We start from the raw sequence: 21,356 nt of genomic DNA on the forward strand, positions 1-21,356 counted from the left end.
CAGCAGTAGAAAGAGATATGGAATTAGGGTTTTATTTAAACTCTCAGCCAGTCTCTTAAAAAAGAATGAGCTGTTTGGCTTTTCATGAGTTTATGAACCCATTGAGTACATGTGATCATGGATACGCAGGGTAAAAACTGCCATTTGATGTTTCTGCTGGACACTTTACCTTAAAGGCTTACTATCTCATTTTTGGGGGTGTTAGGAAAACTTGCAACTAGCCCATGCCAACCGAGGAGAGAGGCTAGAACGCAAAGTAGAGAGTTACAACGGTAAATATGTATTCATGTGCATGAGGTGTCCCAGCCAAACTGGGGCACCCCGAATGTGATTTTACACAGGGTCCTTTATACCCTTCAAGCATTCAGGTATAGCATGATTTGACTAATCACTAACACCCATACCACCACTTACCAGTCACAGTAAAACTTTGCAAAGCAACTATATTTCTGCAGCGTTCTTGCCGCTTGTCTATTGATGCATACATCCCTGGAGTCAGTCTAGCAATAGTCACTTATCTGTGATGCTGGGAGGGTTTCAAAGATGTGTTAGAGAGGCTAGGATCCTGGCACTATCTTCATTGTCCAGGGGTATCTTTTGTCCTTCATGGACAGCTCTAAGCTTCCAAGAAGCAAAGTCCTTATTTCCAGGGCCTGGCTGTCCTTTAGTTTGTTTTCTCAAGCATGAACAATACCAAAGTCTCCAGTAAAACTCCACTACTTCATTACATTGCAGTGTATACTATATGTATAATATATGTTAATGAAGTTAATACACTTTCATACTATAAAGACTGATTGATGCAATAGTTAGGGAGTTTTCCTGACAGGGTTCGTTGTCTTCATCAGACCACAACCAAAATAAATCCCAGAGTAGGATTTTGTCAGAACAAATAATGTTGGTGATGCACTACAGAAAGTGCTGACTTGTACTGTGGTCTGGTGCAGAAAATGCACTTACTTAGACATTTATTGGATGGTCAGCACCCTTTTACCATTTACATTACCACACAATGCTAGAAGTGTCTATTTCAGTTTTCCTTTTTCCATCAGTTAAAAAAAAAGAAACTCTTCATTTAAAGAAAGCAGTAAAACCGGCTTTCTGCTTTTACTCATTCTGCTGGTACTCATTCTGGCCCCATTTCAGCAATATCTTGCAAAGATAAGTACATTTCTGACTTATGCTTGTGCAGTTGTGATTTCCAACCCATGCAGCAGGTTTTTTAAAGCTCCATATACTTTCATTTCAGTAGAGAATTTTTTTATTTAAAAAGCACTTAGATGCAAGTCTGAAGAGGTAAGTCTCCTCTGAACTACTAATGTGCAACCACTTTACTGTAGCTTTTCCACCATTTTGTCATAATTATTTGCACCAGTGTTTGACCTTCAGTTATGTAAAATGGGTAGACTAATTCTTAAAGAATGGTTAATTTGCTCCAAATCTTACTGAGTAGGTTTTTCTGAAGCTTTCTAAGCTGTTCTGCTGTTACAAACTACTTGCCAAATCCTGATTTGAGTTTTGTGCTGGTTGGAAATCCAAACCAGACTTTTCTAAATCAGTGTCTGTAATGTAAACATAAGAGACCTTCCTTCACCAACTGTTCTGCTGCTTTGCTGTAGCACAGACTCTTACACTTCCTGTTGTCTGTTCCACAGGTAGCTCGATGCTGCTTTTGCTGCCTGCCTGACGGAGACGGTAATTATATTTTTACTGCACAATTTTACTCACTTGTGGCTTTCAAATCAAAGCCAAGAGAGTAAGGACGCAGCTGCAGATGGAGAGCTGCTTGTGTCCTAGGTCTGTAGCGTATCAAACTGAAGCAGATGAAGTGCTCTAAGTTAGGCTAAGGGAGGAAGCAAGAGATGTAACAATACCATTTGAAAACAACAGGTTAGTTAATAATTCCTTAAAGTACATTTCATTACTGCAACATACAAAGAGTAATCTCTGCTCTTTGCATGCTTGTGGGTGTGACTGACTGCTAGATTTTTGGCTCAGCAGCTCTGCAGGGACTGCAGTTCAGGACTGAGTTGGGAAAGGAGCGTCATGTTTGCAGACCTGGTATAATCAGGGTTATCAGCTTGGACTTGCCAGAAGAATATCATACAGGTAGAGCAATTTAAATAGCCCAAATGCTCAAAAACTAGCCAGTAGGCCAGGAAGCTGATACAAGGCAGGATTTCAGTGGCAGTCCAATTTCTTTTACTAAAGGCTTAGGCCCATGCCCAGAGAGCAAGGAAATGTTCAAGTGCTGCTCTGTATCACGCTTTCTTAAATCACGCCACAGATGTTTTGCTGTGTTCTTTGTGAAGCCAGCTGCTGTTTTCAGTTCTCATTAAATTTGAAAAAGCGCTGTCTCTTACAGCTGATGCCGAAGAGCACACTGAAAAAAGGGGAGGCCAGGCTGTGATTTATGATGAGAAGAAAGGCACGGTGTACAGTTATGCCTACTTCCACTTTGTTTTCTTCTTGGCTTCTCTCTACGTGATGATGACAGTAACTCATTGGTTCCAGTAAGTCTATTTCTTTAAAGCTGAGAAATTAATGTCTCTCTGTGTTGAGAGGGGAGATGTGAATGGGAACTCCTGCCATTAGTGTTTCTCCTCTCCTTAAGTAACAAGCTGGAAGAGACATTGCAAGTCTTTCCTGGGCAATTCTTGAGTGAGGTCTTGCGCTATAAGGGGTGCTCTCTAAAGGGCTGCTCTTCCCTGCTGCATGTCTGGGTTAGCCTAGTTGAAGTCTATGACCCACTTGGAGAAACACAGGATACTGCAGTCTTGAGATGTGAATAGTGAGTTTATTGCTTCTTTTTTTTTTTTCTTTTTTCCCCTTGACAGTTATGAAAGTGCTCAGATTGAAAAATTCTTCACCGGAACCTGGTCCATCTTCTGGATTAAGATGGTCTCCTGTTGGGTTTGTGTCTGTTTGTACTTATGGACTCTCACTGCTCCATTCTGTTGCCCAACCAGAGAGTTCTCAGTGTGAACACTCAGAAGGTCCTTCTGTGTTTTATCCTTTTTTTTTCCCCACCCCTGTTACAAATACAATACAATAGTCATTTTGTAATGAGGAAACATCTATTGCCCACTTACTGTAATGTGCCTGTTAGTAACTTTTTAGACAGACTAAACAAATGATTGAAGACTTTTTTACCTTTTTTAATTGTCACGAACAAACATTGCCCAAGGGAACAAATCTGTTCCAAAACTTTGTAACGCTGATGTGTGGAGTGTAGGAAACACAGTTGTTGCATAAACTAGAATAAGTGAAGTGCTTTTCAAATAACTGACAGTCTTTCTCTGGCTTCATTGGCAAGAAAAGAAGAAAACACGGTGCAGATGTATCTTCTTCCTTCCTGTGAATGTTGGATATCATCTAGCAAATATGCATTCCTTTTTATACTCTATTATTAACTGTGTCTTTTACAGTTTACAGTGATGATTTGGACTGCTGTTTTGTAGAGCATATAATTCTTGTAATTAGTATCCAGATAATTTTTTCCAAAAACATAACTAAATACTTCTGTAGAAATAGAGAATATGTAAGAATTTGACTGCCAAAGCATCTACTAAAAATTGTTTATCTAAATATTAAATATATTAAGTTATTGTATACCTAGATTGAGAAAGGAATGTACCAATGATAATAGAGTATTTATTCTATTATAACTTTAAAAGGCACCTGAATATTTTATGCAAATCAGATCTGGTCCAGTTTTTAAGAGAAGGGGAGTTCTACACACAAATTCTTAAACTCTGAATTTTGTCCAACTTTGCTTTGCCAGCTCACTTAAACTGCAAGTTGTGTGTACTGCACAAGGATTTAAGATATGGTACATTCTTTATTCAGAATGTTTGCTGTTGAGAAAATGCTAAATACAGGAGCACTGCCAGTTGCTGTTAAATTTAAAAGTGGAGTGCTCATTTACTTTTCTACCCTGCTGTTTCAACTTGTGTCTAAAGATCTCCCAGGATCTTCAGTTCTGTTTCCATTACTAATTTTATAATATTTTAAAGGCATTGATGGTCAGAAAAGGACTATAGTGCGTCATCTTCCTTTTCTGCCTGTGTGTCGGTTGGAAAGGATTCTTTCTAACTGGTATATTTTTATACTCTTCTGTTGATGTTAGTTTTGCTGTTGGGATGGGGCTTAGCCAACCAATCCATGAATGGAGACTAAACTTCTTTCGGAGATCTCCTATTCCAAGCAGTGGGGTAAGCAGTCAGAAAAACAAAACCAGAAGACACAAATGTAAGAGCAGCTGACTCTAGTACAAATGACTGACTTGACAATACTAAAGCCTACCATGTCACTTCTGTTTGCTTTAAGCAGATGATTTGGTGGTAGAACAACAGCTCAGATGCCCTAAATGCTGAATATGGTTGAACCCACCTTACTTATCTACATTCTGGTGGGATGAATTTATGACTTAAGCTAGTCCCAGAGGTTTTGTCTTCTCTCTGTATATATACACACACATACAGTGTGAAATATGCAGGATATAAACAAAATCAACCGATTTAGCAGTTCTTTTTTTGAAATAGGATTGAGCCATAAATTTCCGCCCAATGCTTTCTGCACAACAAAGAAAAGCACAACATAGAGGCCGATGAGATGGCCAAAATATTTGCATGCCTTACTTGTTCTGTTGCAATAAGTGATGGCTAATGCACACCTGGTGAGTAATCCTAATGTAACAGATTTCAGTTCTGCTCTTGTTTTCATTACCATTTTTAGCTGCCTTGTTGCTATGGTATCCTAGGGCTTCTGTCCTGCTTGGAGGTTGCTGGGGGTGCCATCTTCCCAACCCCATGCACTCTTACCTCAGACAAAATCTACAGGTCTGTAGTCCTGTATACTTATACCACCTACCCCAGTGATTAGGACCTTCAAAATACATCTGTCATGAGATCTGAGGGAAGGAGGAGTCTGTCCAGAGGTGACTCTCTTGCTGTTCTTTGCCTTGTTTGCACCTAGGGAAAAAAAAAAAGTTGCAGCTTAGCTTTGACATTGAGTTAGAAAAGCAACAAATAGGTCTGGAGAGGGAGGCAGGTTTTTTTCTTTCCTTTTGCTTCCGCTGTGAGATTCTGATCTCGCCGAGAGCTCTGCTAGCATGGGGGCCCGTCAGTATGTCTCTGGCTGCATTTGGAGTCCAGCCATGCAGACCCTTTTGCAGCAGAAAAAGGCCTTTGTTAATGCATTTGCAATCTAGAAGCCTTTATCTGTCCCATCTCTAAGATAAGAGCTTATGGGCTGTGCAGTGATAACTAACAGTTGTCCGACCTAACTCATAGCAGCTATTCTGACAATCTTGATCCAGTGCTAGAGCTGTGAGCTGCAGCTGAGATAGCCCAGGGTCTTGCTCTTTCCTTGGCGAATGCTGTTCCTTAACGTATAGAGGCTCGCACGAGTTGCTTTCTAGTGCCATATGTGTTGTACTGTGAGAAACCAAGCATGTTTTTTTTAAAATTAGCCATGTTTTTTATAACAGAACAATCTGGGCAAGGGGCTCTACAGAAGAAGGCTTGCACTATGTCAAGTTCTAAGGCAGGGAATGGTAACTGTTCTCTGGTACTGATAACAGGCATCCCAGTTGCAAATGTGGATGATCTTAATACATATCTTGGCCAATGGATGTTCTTACTTGTTTACGAAAACACTTATTTTATGTAGCCAGTATCTGCTTGCATAAGGACTTCCTGCACCTCCTTGTGATCATTTTTTTACAGTTTGTATTTAAGGAAGTAGTTTTTGCACAGAGGAAACAGGGATGTAAGAGGAAAGTCCACAGTGAGGCATGAGGCCATTCTTATGCAGCATTCGCCTCACTGAGTTGCTCCTTCATCCTTCCCTTCCACCAGCTATTCACCTTAAGCATCTAGATCTGTGGGTATACATAGGGTGGGAATGGGGCAGTGCCTGACTACACTGCTTTGTCTGCTTCTGAGCAAATGTTGTGGGAAAAGGCTCTGAAAATAACTTCGGGGACCTGTGTGTCCATGCTGTGGCCCCAGATCCAGCTATGGATTTCCAGGCCTTTCTAAGGAATCAGTAACTGGTGGCACCTGGGTGTGCAAAGCCTCTACTTCCTCAGTGCCTTAGAGGCACAGCTTCCTGCTGGCCAGGCAAATGTCACAGCCTTAGTGTTCGCTGTCAAATCTGTACTGTGAACTTCCATGTGCAACTACTTAATAAAATCCTCGGCTGGGGTCGAGGATTCAAATGCCCAGTTCCCTGATTCCAAACAGTTCACACAAATGGGCTTTTAAAACCTTTTTAAGAAGTGCCTTCATACCTACTGCTGTGATAGCTAATGATTCAGGTGGCACTGAAACTGGAAAACCTGAACTGAGCCTGTGACTGGGTGATGCTGCCTTGTACATTACACCAGTGTGTACAAGACACAGTCAGACCTGTGGTGCATGTGGAAGACCAAATAATCTGTGCATGACAAACCTCTGGGGGCAAGACTGATTCAGATAATACTGTGCAGTGGAAGATGAACTGGGAAAACTCACAAATAGGCCTGATGCTTTTGTAAATAAATGAGTAGTTGTTGCTTACATTTACATTTAACCTGTAAACAGCTAACTTTCTCTCCCCATACCTGAAAGTGCAGGTAACTGCTCTGCTTGAGGTGGTTAGCTGTGCAGCGTCTATCCTGCCTTGTGCCATGAGTGTTCATTGAACTTGTTCTCAGATGTGAGCAGTGCAGCATTCTTGGCTCCTGGTATTTTTGGGCTGTGTGAAGTGAGGAAGCTGTTGTTACAAAGACAGGAAGACTAGAGAACATGTCCTGTACTAAGCTTCCTCTAGTTAAACTTGGATTTGACCTAATGCTATTATTTAATGGACTCTTGGAGGAACAGGGAGAAGTTAGTTCTGCTGGGAAGATGAAACAATTTTATTGGTGTTTCCCTACTTTTTCAAATTTGCTATTGTAAGAACAGTTATTTGGAACCTCACTGCTGCACTGCCATCTGAGACTGGAACAATTTTAGTTTTTCTCATGAAGGCAACCGAGAGCCGCAATTGTGACTGGTTCTTGTTTGGGGTAAAATCAATGGGACTGACTCAGAGAGCAAGTCTCTGAATCCAAATAGCTGGACTGACACATGAAACCATAAAACCTTACAAAGAACATGTGGAAAGCAAATGGATATGCTTGTTTGCTGTTTACCACCTAGTTCCTCACAGCGTGCAGGCAGCCCTTGCAGCTGGATGCCAAGTAAGGAACTTCGCTGTGGTCACACATCAGAGTTATTACACGTTTGTGATACTCTTAGCTATGTACTTCAAGCATTTCCATGAGGTTCAAAAAGCTCGTACTTGCCCAGCTAGTTTGGTAAATCCTGGCTGGGTTGGGCCACTTTTGTCTGAAACGGGTAATTCAGTGTTGCTAATGTATGTGTAGTCCAGAGAGAGGGCTTATCCCCTCACAGAATCATAAACACTGCATGTCTATTTATTTATTTATTTTGTGTTTTAGCACCTTTTTACAAATCTAGAAGCGCTTTTAGATTATAAGCTATGCACATATAACTGCTTCATCAGCCACCGGTGCAGCCATTTCTGGGCTAGAACATTGCTATTAATGAAGCAATTGCAAAAAAGCTGGTTTTTAGCAGTTCTCTGGAAAATTTGGGAACTGAAGATAGTGCTGCTTGAACTTTGGCTAGCAGCCCACACTATCATGAGCAACTCTGAACAGATTGGTACCAAAATAACCCACTAACTGCTTTTAAAACGTGCTGTAAAGATTGTATCCTATAAACTGTTAGGCTTTTCTCCTAAATAAGTTGATGAAGCAGAACACCTTGAGACTGTACTCGTGTGGCTAGATGAGCGAGATTATCTGCAGCTAAAATTTTGCTCTCATCTTTCCTTCTGGGCGTTAGAAGCAATGTCTTTTGCTTGCAGGCTGTATCTCCTCGTTTTATTTGCCTTTTTCTCCTTCGATTTTTTAAAGGCATTGTAAGCCTGCTTCACTCCCATTCTTCTTCCCGTCAAGTGGGATGTCTGGTGCTAGAAAATAGCAAAGACTTCTTCGCCAGGTCTCGTTGATCCTTTCCTTTTTATAGCAGGACAACCTGCAGTGTTGAAGCAAAGTCAAGGATCATAGTTTATTATATGGATCAGTTTTCCTCTGTGAAAACTGCTTCTTTTTTTTTCTGAAGTGGCCTACAAGTTCTTGTGGGAGGAAAACACATAATCAGTGCCATGGCATTTTACTTTGTGTTTTCAATTTTGTAAAATGTAGCTTGAATTGAGTGTTTCACATGACTGTACAAGGGAATGCCAGGGGTCAAGTGCTTAGAAAGCTTTGGCTTTCTGTACTTGTAATAGGATACATACTTTGGGAACTGGTATGTCTCTGCATTTTCAATGTCCTGATGGCAGAATGCCTGAGCGCTCCAGGATGGGGATGCAGACGTGCTGCACAGGGTTTGAAGTAGAAACTTTGGGAGACTGGCATGATGGCTGCTTTCTAATGCCTGAAGAAACTCTGTAGGTTCCAAGTAGGCCTTAAACCCAGTTTTGTTTTGGTTTTTTTTCTCAAACCTGGTTTCGACTCATTCCACACCTGTTCAATAATGTTATTTTTAAAAAGTTGGCATTTGTTTCAGATACAAGCCACGTTGGCTTCCCTCTGTTTGCCAGTCTCCGATCGTTCCCAGTGCCATAGTGTACAGCCATTTGCACAGACTTCTTCAGAACCACAGTCGTCAGCTTTGAAACCGCTTCAGCAGCTTAAAGCTTCCAGGGCTTTTGGTCGCCAGAGCTGTGGGGTGCAGCACTGCACCCGCGCTTTTGCCAAAGAAGCCTCAGTACGAAGCCAAGAATAATTTTGGAGTGCTATGGGGAAATAATGTCTTGTTACTCATACCGTGGCTTTATTTTTTCCTCTTACCGATACATGTCCAGGTGCTTAGGTGTCGTTGGACATCCATGCAAACTTAAAGTGAGGAGAATTAACTTTCAGAGAAAATTGTTCAACTTGTCATATACAAGCTGAAAAAATATTTACTAGGAACATACAGATTCACTGTCTGCTTTTTGTTTACCACCAATGAGTGGTGTTCAGTCTCGTATATGCCATGTTCGAAAATTGGATGCAAAGTAGTCAAAATGTAAACACTTTTTCTTAATGGTGAGGGGTTTTTAATCAGTCTTTTTCAAGGTTCTTAGTATCTCAAGGGAACTTTTTAGTGTGTATGTGTGGTTTTATTTTATTAAGCTGTAGCCCAGTGAAGTGGAGGTTTTCTAGTTTATTTAACATTTTTGCGAATGTTGTGATCTGTAGTAACTGTAACACTTTAACTTTTAAGGATTGGTAAAGATTTCAGAATTGTAAGATCTTAATTGTAAAATAGCCAAGAGCTTTGTCTTTTTAAAGCATGTTAATGGTTTTAATGGACACTTCCTTTTGTATACTGAGTGAATGTATTGTTATAGATTTAATGTTTAATGGACCAATAAAGTTTTTCTTAGATTTGAAATTAATTGTTGTGGTATATAAAGGTTGAAAAGTCAACTCATTCTATGACAAACTTTAAAAATATATAAATATATGAGCTAAGCAATTATTGAGCCAGTAAAAGTAAATTGATTGATCTTTTTTGTTCACTATATTTGGATGTTGTTCAACAAAAAAAATGTTGGCCTGTGGAATATTACGTGGCTTCGCCGTTCATGTTATTTTTGTACTCCTCCAGAGTGAGATCTTGGAAGATGGCAGGTTGCAAAGATTCATCTGTGGCATCTGCTCTGTACAATCCAGCTCTCCGAGATGTGTCAGATACCTCCAACAGCGCAAACAAAACATTTTCCAGGCTAAGTATGGCACTGAAGCCCAGGCAGTTGTTTGAAACAAGGATCTCTGGGTTTTTTTTCTCATTTGCCCAGATGGTTGGGTGGGCAGCTGCTGAGTGTGACGCCTAGATACACAGCAGGGCAAGTGCTGCGTCTCCATAGGTCCTGGTCCCTTGCTTCTCACCATCCGTGTTCGGGCCTGTCGTGGAGTCCCGTTTCAGCAGGTGCCAGCTGCAGCCTGACGGTCCTGGCTGCAGCCGTGCCGTGGCGCCGAGCAGACCCACACCGGGACCCGGGTTCCTTGTGGTTGTGAGAAACTGCTGACCAAGTTTCAAAGGGTCAGATGGCGGCTGCTATTCTCCACGCAGCTCTGGCGCACAAGAGCGCTCGGGTGCGTGTAGCTGGGAGGCTGCGTGTTTTGGCTGAGGGGCGAGGCACGGAGCGGTGCCCGAGTGGTGCTGAGGCTCGGCGAGAGCCGACCGCCTTTGCTCAGCAGCCTCCCACCAGTCTGCCGGCCCCTGCCTTCACCCCACCCTGCACCGTCCAGGCAGGATGTTCTGCTGTTTCAAATCACGAGACCGTCTGTGGGCAACAGAAGCATTTGAAGTGTGTTTGTCGTGGTGTTTGTAGCACACAGGAAAGAGTTAACCTTTGGTGAGATGTTAGACCCTGGTGCAGGAGCCCCAGGACTCTGAACTCCAAAGTAGTTGCAGCTGCTGCTCTAGCTGAGCGCAGCCCGGCTGCGCAGGCGGTGGGGGCAAGGGAGGACTGCACATTCGGAGGGGGGATTGCAGCGTCTTTACTTGCCAGAGGCCACACATGGAGCTATGTCTGCATTGCACAATAGTCCAGAAAGAGGTAGTGGTGCAAAAGGCGCTTGTTTAAACACTTACACACAGGGACTGCACAGCGAGGGGCAGGAGGTTTCCCAAACCCGGACTATGACCTTGCGGCGAATCTTTGTCTGCAAGAGCTGGGCTTTGCTGTTCCTGAACTTGCAGGCTACCCGGCAGTTGGTGTGTCAACACAGCAGGCATAGTGAGCTCTGGCATCCCACTGCAAGTCCCAACAGCACCTTCTGAAACAAAAGAAGAGTTCTGGCTGGCGGAGCTGTGACTGGTCTCTGTGGCTGCCAGTTGAGCAAGCCAGTATGTTTTCTGTCGGGGGAGGTTAGAAGCTCACGGCTTCATGCAGTTCCCTTTGACGGCACGAGAGCCAGAGTCCGGATCTCATCTTCCAGCCTCCAGTGGCCAACGGCTGTGGCGTAGGCTGGAAGAGAGCTTGGAAATGGGCGAGCTCAGCGGTGGCAAACTGGTGCGGCAGCCAGCCAGAGTGCTCTGTAGCAGGAGGAGAGCCTCGGCCGCCAACGGGAGGGCTTGGGGGAGGTCCGGAGGCCGGCAGGGGTTGGGAGGCCAGCTGCAGTCGTGTTCTCTGACGGAGCTGATGGGTGCTGGCGTGCTCGGAGCAGCACGTGCGGCAGGCAGGTCGGGGTGGGAGGAGACCACGTGCGCAAAGCGTGTGCACTGCAAATACATGGTAAGGAAGATGTAAATTTGCTTTATGGTCTGTGTTCTCCTTCATAAATGAATGATACTGCTGTTGCAGCCTATGCTCAGCTAGAAAAAGATGGGGTTTTTTTCTCATCTCCTAAGCATAATTTGACAATACCCTCTGCGTTGCTCCAAAGTAACTAGCCTTTCAATCCTCCGTTGACAACCTGGTGAGTGAAGTTGGGTTTGGTGAAGCCAAGGGGAACGGAGGACTGAAACTGGAGGACCTTTCATGGTGACGTGCCAGGCCAGGGCGACGCTCCTGCGTCGTGCTCTTTGCTGTGGGACAGGCCCCAGGGCCGTGCTGCTCCCAGAAGCCTTGGCAATGGTGGACAAGCCCGCGGTGAAAACTCCTCTCATAGCCCGAGCCTTAGATAGCACCATAAGCGTTAAGGGTATTTTTATTGTACTGAGAACAGGAAATGTTTTTTGTTTTGATGCTTTCATCTGATAATTTAACTCAGCGTTTCCCCTGTATTCTTGTGCTAAGAGCGAGCTGTGGCTGTTCCTTTTCTTAGGGCTACTTCTGATTTTTTAAAACCCTCACCATATTTCCTCCCTCCCTCTCCACCCAAAGCTAAAGTACTGTTTCCCATTGTCCTTTTAAAAGTAATTATCCTATAGGCTGCCATATCCTTTTCTTCAGCTGGCCTTGGAGCTTGTCCTCCCTTCCTTTCCTAGCTCCATTTTGAAAAAGAATGTAGTAGAAATGCACATGGTATCCAACACCTTTCTATACTTAGAATTATGGAGTGCATTGTGATACAATTTTTTTTGGCTTTTTGTTTTCCAGTCCTTTCCTAATGGTTACTAACACTTAGCACAGTGTTTTGGCTTTTTAACTTGGTAACTTATTTTCATAAGATTGCAGTACCTGCTGAGAGAGCTCAGCTCTGAGTGGGGACAGCTGGTGAAAGCCTGGCTTTGTGTATGTGTTTTTTTTCTCTCTATAGTGATTCTGCATTTATCTCCATATGTCTTTTTTTGGTTTTAGTCACATGCAAGTCATAAGATGTGACTACGCCACCTTGCAGTCAGCTTTTTTGGCTTTTAAAGGATGTGATACTGGTCCTCGTAGTTTTCTAGAAGTGGGAGGGCAGGGAGGTCTAACAAACAGAGTTCTTAGAGGAGGTCTGCCAAAGGTAACTAAGTATTCGAAGGACTTAAACTGCTCTAAAGGAGACAGATAAAACTTCTTCCTAGCAGGACTGCACAGGCACTAAGAAGCCCTGGGCTTGGCCAGACAGCTCCTAACTGCTTCATGCCCGGATGCAACCTGTTGTTTCTGACACATTCCAGATGACAGACAAAATTGTGCTTTCTTTCCCACCATGTTTAATACTGAATCCAAAATGGCAAGAGAGTCAAACTTTTCCTGAGACTGTTTTAAGCAAGCGTCACTCCATTGCATGCTGCTCCCTCGATTTTAGGGTAAATATGAAAACAAGTGAAGCCCCAGTCTATTTTGTCTCCTTTTTATTTTCACTTTTATACAAAAAAAAGTCTGACATAGTCACATCAATGAGAACAAGCTGCGGTGTGCACTCTTACAACAATCATATAAGGATTTAAAATACATTGTTTTATTGTTTGCGATAGCAATGTTAGTTTGCTTTTCCTTCTTAAATATCCCCAACACCAAATTGCTGAGCTTGAAATTCTTGAAAGTCCTCTGGGATGGTGTCTGAAAACAGGAAAATATGGAAAAGTTTAGTCTCTTCTGACAAAATGAAGGAGCACTTAAATTAATGAATTATCCATCTACTCTTTTTTTTTAGGTAACATGCCTTTCTCTTTTGTTTACACATTAAGAATGAACAGGGAATGTTTTCAGTTTCAGCTGTAAACCACTGAAAAGCGTGGAGCGACTAACAACACAGCAAGTGCTACAATGCCAGCCCATAATGGAGTACTGTCAATCTTCAAAATACATTTCCACCCAAAAACTTTGTGGCTTCCACTTTTATGTTCTTATTAATAAACACTGACCAAAAAGGCAGAAAAAATCATTGTCTTGCTCTGCACCCTAGACATGTTTGTAGCGTGGGCATTGCTATTTCTCACGTACCCTAATTTAACTTCCCTGTGATGGTTTCCCATGCCACAAGAAGGGACAGAAACATTAACACAAGGACCCATAGCAACTAGTAGAAAAATTTCAGAACTGGTGAAGGGAGCTGGAGCTGGGTCAATGTCGTAAAAGTGACTACAGGTCTGTTTGAAGCGTTGTGTTTGCAGCGTGCCTTTGCCAGATCCCAGAACATTTTACCTGGAGAGCCACAGAGCTAACCATAGAGCTAAAGCTGCAGCCAAAGATGGAGCCACAGCAATGAAACTCAACTGCCTGAACTTAACTTTACTCCGGTTATTTCTACCCTGATGCTGGAACGGTAACTCCAAACTCAACAAAGGAAGTAACTCTCTAAATACACACAGTATACACAAAAAAAGGGGAAAGTCCTTTGCTTTTTGTTGATAACTTCTTTTTTTGAGGCTTGAAAATGCTTTTTAAGCTTTTTCCACAAATGTAGGAACTTGTCTGAAATGAAAGCAGGGATACTTGGGGACGCCAGAGACTTCTTTGAGTGGGTTTCATTGACTTACTGCAGTGCCTGCAGCAAAGCCTCTGCCTGCTCACAGCCAGGAAAGCATCTGCAACTTCAGTGGCAGCTTTGAAACATGCTTTCTGGGAAACCACATACTGTTTGAGACTCTTATCAAGTAATTTTTAATTGTAAGCACCACTGTCTAAAAGTTCCCCTGTTTAACTATGACCTGCAAGTGCCAGCCTAGGCATACCGAGTACCCAAGAGCCAGGGTCCATCACCGGAACAATCCACAGAGCCAGAGTCTGGCCATGCAGTGGCTGTGTCCACTGCAGACCTGGGCTGAGCTTTTTGGATCCAGGGAAAGCAGACAAGGAAACTATTCCAACTTGGCTGGTAACTTACTTTCCTAAGGCTGCCTTCATCAGGTAGGGACTGATGCTGAAAGTGGGGGAACAGCCCTTCCAACCCCACTTCAAGCTAGCTGAACTCCTGCCAGGGCAGAAATACCCCGACATGATCAGCCTGTGTGCGACCAAGGTTTGAGTTATTCCATATAGTGGGAGATCAGGGCTAAGCTGCGAGGCTCTTGCCCCAAGAGGAGTGAGCCAGCATGCTCCCACAGAGTCTGAGAAGGATTCCTGCGTGGGAGGAAGGGCATCTTCTCATCTTGTCCTCCCACAGATGGGAGCAAACAGCAAGTATGCGAGTGACACTGATGCCTGGTGACTGATCCCGCTGACTCTCCAGATTTATTTCACCTTGTATACAGAACTTGAGGCACCCTACATACATGATGGCCTCAGTATATTCTGTATGTACAACTCTCACAGTTGGCTGGTTTTAAATAACGTTTCTAATTCTCTGATGACAGCTATACTACTTAGTTGGCACAATCTCTGCCGCAGAGTGACTGCTCTGGGAGGAGCGGTTGTGAGGTGTTAGTTCCCGTCTGGCTGGGCTGCAGTGTGCTGCTGGTGTCAGGGGAGGCGTTTCACAGCTGTGAGTAACTTGTAAATGAAAAGCAAAGGAAAGGATGCAAAATGGCTTAATCCAACAGCCACACTACCGGTTCTTCATGGTCACTTGCGAGTTGTTAGCTAAAATGATGTAGGAGCAACATTACCATTGCAGCGATATTTCAGGTTGGACCAAATAATGTTTTCCTGAGAGAAGCAGAAAACTCCAAGCCGTCCTCCACGCATTGTGGTGTCTATAGTTACGCCAGAGTCTGCCACTAGGTCAGAGCCTTCATAAAATCTTGCCCTTAATGAAAGCAAACAAAAGCTCTGTTAGGTCTTTTCCAACACTGCAACATTCACAGAAGTAATTTCATTATCCATGGTGATTCTAGCCTTGCTATCCTCCCATCTAGCCCAGGGGAGAAAAAGCGGTTAAGATAGCTCCTCTGTAGGCTGGGAACTGGAGCAATGCTGCACGCTAGCAAGAGCTGGGCAGAGAGGGTGTTTTGGTGGTGGGGGTTTTTTTTGTTTGTTTTTTTTTTTTTTTTTTACACATCCCACAAAAAAGCCTTGGAATGTTTTTTCCTGTAGTAAGTCAGGCTAAGAGCTTTAACTCTTGCAAACTTCCACAGTTGATAGTTATAGGAGAAAGGGAGAACCAGACTAGATTGGCTGAAGAAGGCCAGATAGATATTGTCTCACATGGTTTGAAGCTAAACTTTTTTTTTTTTGAATAAGCAAAGTTTCAAACAAGCCGCTTGGAATCTTAAAACTTGAGTGTGAGATTTCTTTAAAAATGTGAATATGATTAATTCCAGGAACAGTTTTGATGATCTGTCATCTTCTTATTACAAAACCCATAGGCAAATTCCCAAATAGCTCTGGGAACAGCTGTGCCCTGCCAGCGCCTCAGCATGTGCCCTGTAGTGAGGGCTTGAGCAGGACCGCGCCGGAGCCAGCTGAGCTGTTGCAGCGCTGTCTACACCAAGTCCTCAGCCTCTGGGGTACTGGGTAAAGGGCTTAGAGGATGCTGAGCCGGGAGGGCCCTGTTTTCAATGAGGACACTGCTGGTCTGACATGCAAGAAAATAGCGAGTGGTGAAGGGAAAGGAAGTTCCTGTGTTTTTTCATAAAGTAAGAAAAACACCCCAATTCCTGTTATGTTCCTGAGTTTATTTCCTGATTTCCTGATTTGCTGTGGCAGTTCAAAAGTATCTATACAATGAATAGAACTTGTCTTTCAAACTTCCATGGGAGAGAATGGCTCCAGTGACTTCTTCCTAGGCTTCAAGGAAGCCTAGGAAAACCTTTGCTAGACACATTATGGTCTGTGGCATCTGGCCTAAACAGTGAGATGTGGACAGAGAGCAGGCAGAGGTTCGCTTTAGGCCTGGCTGCCTCTAGTTTTTGAAGGATTTTGTGACACTGACTTTGCTACCTTTCCCAGTTGCAGGGGGCATTAATTACGCTGGCAGGAGAGACTGCAGCCACAGACAGATGTTTGCTCGTGAAGCAGCTTCACAAACAGCTCGGTCTAAACAAAAGTTGCCACCCAAGATCTATTCACGACTGCCCTGTGGCTGGGACACAATAATAGACAGTATAAATGCTCTTAATCCATTTTAGCATAAAGTCAAACCTATTCACTCCAGCTACCGCTGAAGATGATGCTCTGCACCAGAAAAGTGGAATAATTATACCATCAAGTTACTGCATCTCAACTGCAGGGTGGGGATTTTTTGAAGGACAACTGACTTACTTGTATTTCTGTTCTATTATAAGGTTGCAAAACCTGAGCTGATGATGCCAGAACAGTTTATTTTTTGTACTTTAACATCAACCTTGATCTACAAGTATAATTCCTGTTGATCTGGATGTTGCAGAGTGAAACAATTCCTCCCGAATGGTGAATTATTTTTTAAATAGTTTTTTTTTCCAAATAACAGAATAAGGTGAATTATTTTTTAAATAGTTTTTTTTTCCAAATAACAGAATAAGAATAGATAACATGCATTACATAGCTTTGACAAACTTTCTTGATATATGTTATGTAATCTTAAATCTATCACGTCAGGATAATCACTGATCTTAGTTAGGATCACAACCTTTAAGTGGACAATTTTTATTAATTCTGTTATCCCAAAATATGTAAATGAACTATCACAATTCCAGAAAAAAATCTAAAAGATCAACATTTAAACAGTTTGAAATGCATTGTTTTTCAGATCAGTGGCCAGGAGTAGCTTGGAAAACAAGGTATTAAAACCAGAGAAGGGCTTATTAGGGTAGGGCACAGTTGAAACAGCCAGATGGTAGAAAACTTCAGTTACAAATAGGCTTTGCTTGGAATTGTCTTTCCTAGGATAAGAACTGCAGGCTGAATTTCAAAAGTCTAACCTGTTATAAGGCTTCAGCAGTGCAAAGCCCAGACATACTATAAATTCTCAGATTATCATCTGAATCAGGTGTTGAGAAACGACAGTTTAGGCAGACATGGATCTGTACTCACCTTATCTATCCTTTCCTCTCTTACCTGATGTAACCGATCTGGGGTCTGTGCTGCAAGAACCAGCGGTAGGAGACTTTGTCTTTCCACCCTACATTTCGGGGGTCCTTCCATAGCAGCCTGACCTGGTCACTGGTGTCCCCCGTGTGCCAGAGGGAGTTGCGGAGGTGCTCGCCAGGGCCTGTCTTAGATTTCACAGCCTGCAGAAATACAATTTTCCAATGCTGACCACAGAGAAATGTCATTTTCAGGAGCTCTACGTCTTTTTGTAGCAGGGAGCAAGTCTGCAGAAGCAACCCCCCTCCTGCTCACAAGCCCCTACCTTCTTGCATAACTGCAGCCACTGCGTGCATGGAAAAGCAACTGAGTACGTGGGCCAAGGAGGAGGTGGCAATTTGACCAGTTACAGTCAGAGCACAATGAGAGCAGAGACTAAGCACTCCAGCTGATGAGCAGGGGCAAGACTGGAGATGAAGTTCCTTAAAAAATAGTGCTATTAAAAGGGCTGTGTGGCAGCTGCCTGACTTCGCAGTTTTGACACCTGTTGCAGGGAGCTAACAGCAGTGGGCAGCACGGCCAACACGCACTGCGATGGCTTAGCCAATGCGTGGCATGGCAGCTTAGCCCATGGCAGTCACGTGGCAGAGCCAGACTGTGGTGACCACTGTGTCCCCAGCTAGGAGCCACAACCAGTACCTTTAGCTGAATGCCAGGCTCTGCAACAGCTCTGAAGGGAGTTGCTTGCCAGTATGTCTGTTCAGTCTGTTTCCACATTACTACATAAAAGCTAGAGCTGTCTTGATAGCCAAAAATAAAGCCAGCGTAGTCGTCATCTGTCACTGTGTTCACGTGAAAAGTGCCCTCAAAGTCAACGCCGTTAAAAGCAGTGTAACCTGAGGATACACACAGGTTATAAAGAAGCCTGCAGAAAATATGTTCATATGCTGTACGTTTTCTGTTGTAAAACTTGAATCTAAGAGGGTACATACCAACAGCAAGGCCAGGATCGCTGTTCATAGTCTGCACAATTTCCATGCCCTGTAAGAGTAAATTCAGGGTGGTTAGCATGCATGACAAGCTGGGTTGGCTAAGCCTGGCAGCCTCTTCTGGCCTCCCTCTAGCACCCCCTCCATCCATCTCCTCTGTTTGCTCACAATATGTCTGTAACACTTGCAGCTCTGAATTAAAATGAGACCTATAACCAAATAATAATCAAATACTAAAGTTTCAGCTGCTTTTGTGCCCTGAGTTGGGACGGATTTTTCTTTTCCCATTGCAGAATTGGCCATACTGGTAGTCTGATACTTTCTTTCCCTACCCCAGTCTTCTGAAAATGACTGAACCTGGCCAGAACTCGAGATGGGACTGGGGGTGGGGGTGGAAAGAGGGCTGGCAGGGGAAGAGAGCTTTTCCTAGACTTAGCTCATACAGTTTGATCATGGAGTTCAGGATTAAACTGACTGCCAGGACTGGGTTAAGGAAGGTGTATCCATCTCAGCTGGCTTGGCAGAGACTTTGGCAATAAATTTGGGAATAAACTGCACATTCCTTGTGACTCAGAACACATTAGCCGCCTGAAGACTAAAATCTGTTAGTGTAAATAATGGTTATTGGACTCCATCTAGGAGTAAATGCTCTGCTATACAGCAGGTCAGACATTCAAATTCTGGGTATGATTCATGAAACTGTTCGCTATGGAAGTATTTCAATAGGGTGACACAGGAGTCTTGTGTTTGCCTTCTTGGCAGCAGTGAAATTCACCCAGAACAAGTTGACCAACCTGTACTTATTTTGGATTATTAGGAGCATCAAGCTTCAAGCTATCATATGCTAAAAGAAAGTTCCTTCATTATAACTCCTGTAAAATAGTCAACCTACCAACAGCTTCCACTTTTCACTTGTTTGCCAGAGGTCCAGCAATTCCAGAGACAGTTTTACTGTGGTTTTCAAATGATCTTTCTCAAGACAGGTAAGAAAGACCAGATGTATTTTTACCTGGTTCAGAACCACCCAGTTGGGGTCAATCTGTGCATCCCCCTCTGGGTCCAGCACCACTGTCTGATAGGCCCTGAAGTCTGTCAAGGTGATCTCTGCGTTCTCAGGGCACACATCGATCCGATCAATCACTGTATCCTGGTCAAAATCAGACTCGCAGATATCCCCAACTCCATCACCTGAATGCATTGGAGAAGTGAAAGCAGATTTACGGTGCCACAAGTAGCCACATCTGGCCGACCCACTGCATCAGGGTGTCCAAGAAGCAGGTGGAGTCTCAGCCTCAATGGCCGCGATGCCCAGGGAGGGGACCAGAGGGCCTCTGCCTTGGCCAAAAAGCCCCTGTGTGCTGGGGACCCTCCTGGGGTGAGTGTATGCATATGTGGAGACTGTGTCAGATCCTGGTGCATATGTGTAATGCCTGGGGAAGGATGTAGTGCCTAAGCACAGAAATGGCTCCTGAATGCCCGTCTTACCATTATCATCTTCCTGCCCTGGGTTGGGGACCAGCCTGCAGTTGTCAGGGCCTGGGGGCAAGAGGTCAGGAATGCCGTCGTTATCATCGTCCTCGTCACACTCGTCACCCAACCCATCCTTATCCGTGTCCAGCTGGGAGCTGTTAATGATGGTGGGGCAGTTGTCTGTGCTGTCCTGGTGCCCATCGCCATCACTGTGAGCACAGAGACAAAAAGAAATGGCACGCCAGCATCAGCTCCTGCCTCTGCACGGGGGCAGCACAGGTACCTGAGCGCGAAACACACTGGAGGCACCCCCAGAGCTGGAAACAGACCAGTGGGGCATCACAACCTGGTGTCACTCAGATGGATGAACAGTGAGGAGATACGGAACAAACAGAGACTGTATGATAAGGTGGCAGGAAGATAAAGAGTAAGCCTAGAGTTATAAAAATACCCAGATAAGGAAAAGAAAAAGAAGCCTTACATGGAGAGGGAAAAGATACCAGAGCCCAAGATCCCAAACAACATCCACTCCTAAGGGGTGCATAAGGCACATCCAAGAAGTGCAGTGTTGCCAATCAAAAGGCACCCAGGAAACAGCAAGAGCTCAACAGCTGGTGTCCCTTGTCACACATGTCCACAAATGTCTTGGTGGTCATGAATATGCAGGTGTGAGTGTGAATGAAAATTTAAGGGACACTCTGCATGAGCACCTGAAATCAGACTTGTTTAAAAACAAGCACCATTTTCACCCTCCTGTATAGCAAATTTTGTTACATTATGGTCCGCAGGGGAGCTGCGCAGTAAGAAAGAGAGGAGAAAGTCTGTAGCTCCAAAGCACCCCTCCAGCCCATGGCTGCATCAGCTGGTGACAGCGAAGAGTCACCAGGAACAGGGATACAGACTATAGAAAAGGGTTTGGGAAGTTATGGGGTGGCTGCTTTGTTTCTCCATGCCAACAGTAAAGTGCATCTGTGCAAAAAAATGGCCTGAAGTCAGGTGTGTTTGTACACACACCATAAACAAAATGGTTTCTGGCGATAAGCAGGCATGTTTCCCCTCAGTAGCTTTTTGCCTAGCACCGGCAAAGCCGAAGTGACATGCAGCCAAATTAAGGCAGTGCTGCAGCTTATAGCTATGAATATTCCCACCTATCTCTCCCTGCTTAAGAAAGGTGCTTTAATTTTAGGTCAGAGCAACTAATGCACATGTATCTATTGCAAGGTTAACCTCTGGCAGAGCAACAGCATTTCTACCAGGCAACATTTCATGCACACTAGTTAGGTTTGAAGAAAGAAAGAAAACATGTCCTTTCTTAAAACAGGAAAAAGACAAGGCCATATCTACTTAAAAGTAAAACAGCTCCCAGCTGGGGGGCCTTGGCAGCTACCGGCCCAAGACTGGGAATGCTCCCTGCAGAGGAGGGGAAGTGGGTTCCCCACACTTATTGTCCCAGACAGCAGCACCCACCAATGGCCCTGGAGTGAGACCTTGCAGCTGTCTATGGCTGGTAAAACGCTGTGCCAG

The 21,356-nt window shown here is 43.9% G+C and overlaps 2 protein-coding genes across 3 annotated transcripts in view; one reads left to right on the forward strand and one right to left on the reverse strand.

Annotated features, from left to right (window-relative positions):
* SERINC5 (serine incorporator 5) overlaps positions 1-3,828 on the forward strand; it is a 30,339-nt gene extending 26,511 nt beyond the window's left edge. Inside the window, exons 10-12 of the mRNA XM_075726427.1 lie at positions 1,656-1,695; positions 2,366-2,513; positions 2,838-3,828. Of these exons, the coding sequence (XP_075582542.1) occupies positions 1,656-1,695; positions 2,366-2,513; positions 2,838-2,985 (336 nt within the window). The 3' untranslated portion in view covers positions 2,986-3,828. The remainder of the gene's footprint in view (positions 1-1,655; positions 1,696-2,365; positions 2,514-2,837) is intronic.
* Positions 3,829-12,985: 9,157 nt separating this feature from the next.
* The window catches only part of THBS4 (thrombospondin 4), a 39,618-nt gene continuing 31,247 nt past the window's right edge, over positions 12,986-21,356 (reverse strand). For both annotated transcript variants that reach the window (XM_075727201.1, XM_075727202.1), the window contains exons 16-22: positions 19,848-20,041; positions 19,372-19,550; positions 18,366-18,414; positions 18,073-18,269; positions 17,404-17,576; positions 15,036-15,175; positions 12,986-13,047 (exon numbers count right to left, since the gene is read on the reverse strand). In XM_075727201.1, coding sequence (XP_075583316.1) covers positions 12,986-13,047; positions 15,036-15,175; positions 17,404-17,576; positions 18,073-18,269; positions 18,366-18,414; positions 19,372-19,550; positions 19,848-20,041 — 994 coding nt within the window. The remainder of the gene's footprint in view (positions 13,048-15,035; positions 15,176-17,403; positions 17,577-18,072; positions 18,270-18,365; positions 18,415-19,371; positions 19,551-19,847; positions 20,042-21,356) is intronic.

The sequence above is a fragment of the Pelecanus crispus genome, chromosome Z (genome assembly GCF_030463565.1).
Source record: "Pelecanus crispus isolate bPelCri1 chromosome Z, bPelCri1.pri, whole genome shotgun sequence".
In the NCBI taxonomy this organism is placed as follows: domain Eukaryota; kingdom Metazoa; phylum Chordata; class Aves; order Pelecaniformes; family Pelecanidae; genus Pelecanus; species Pelecanus crispus.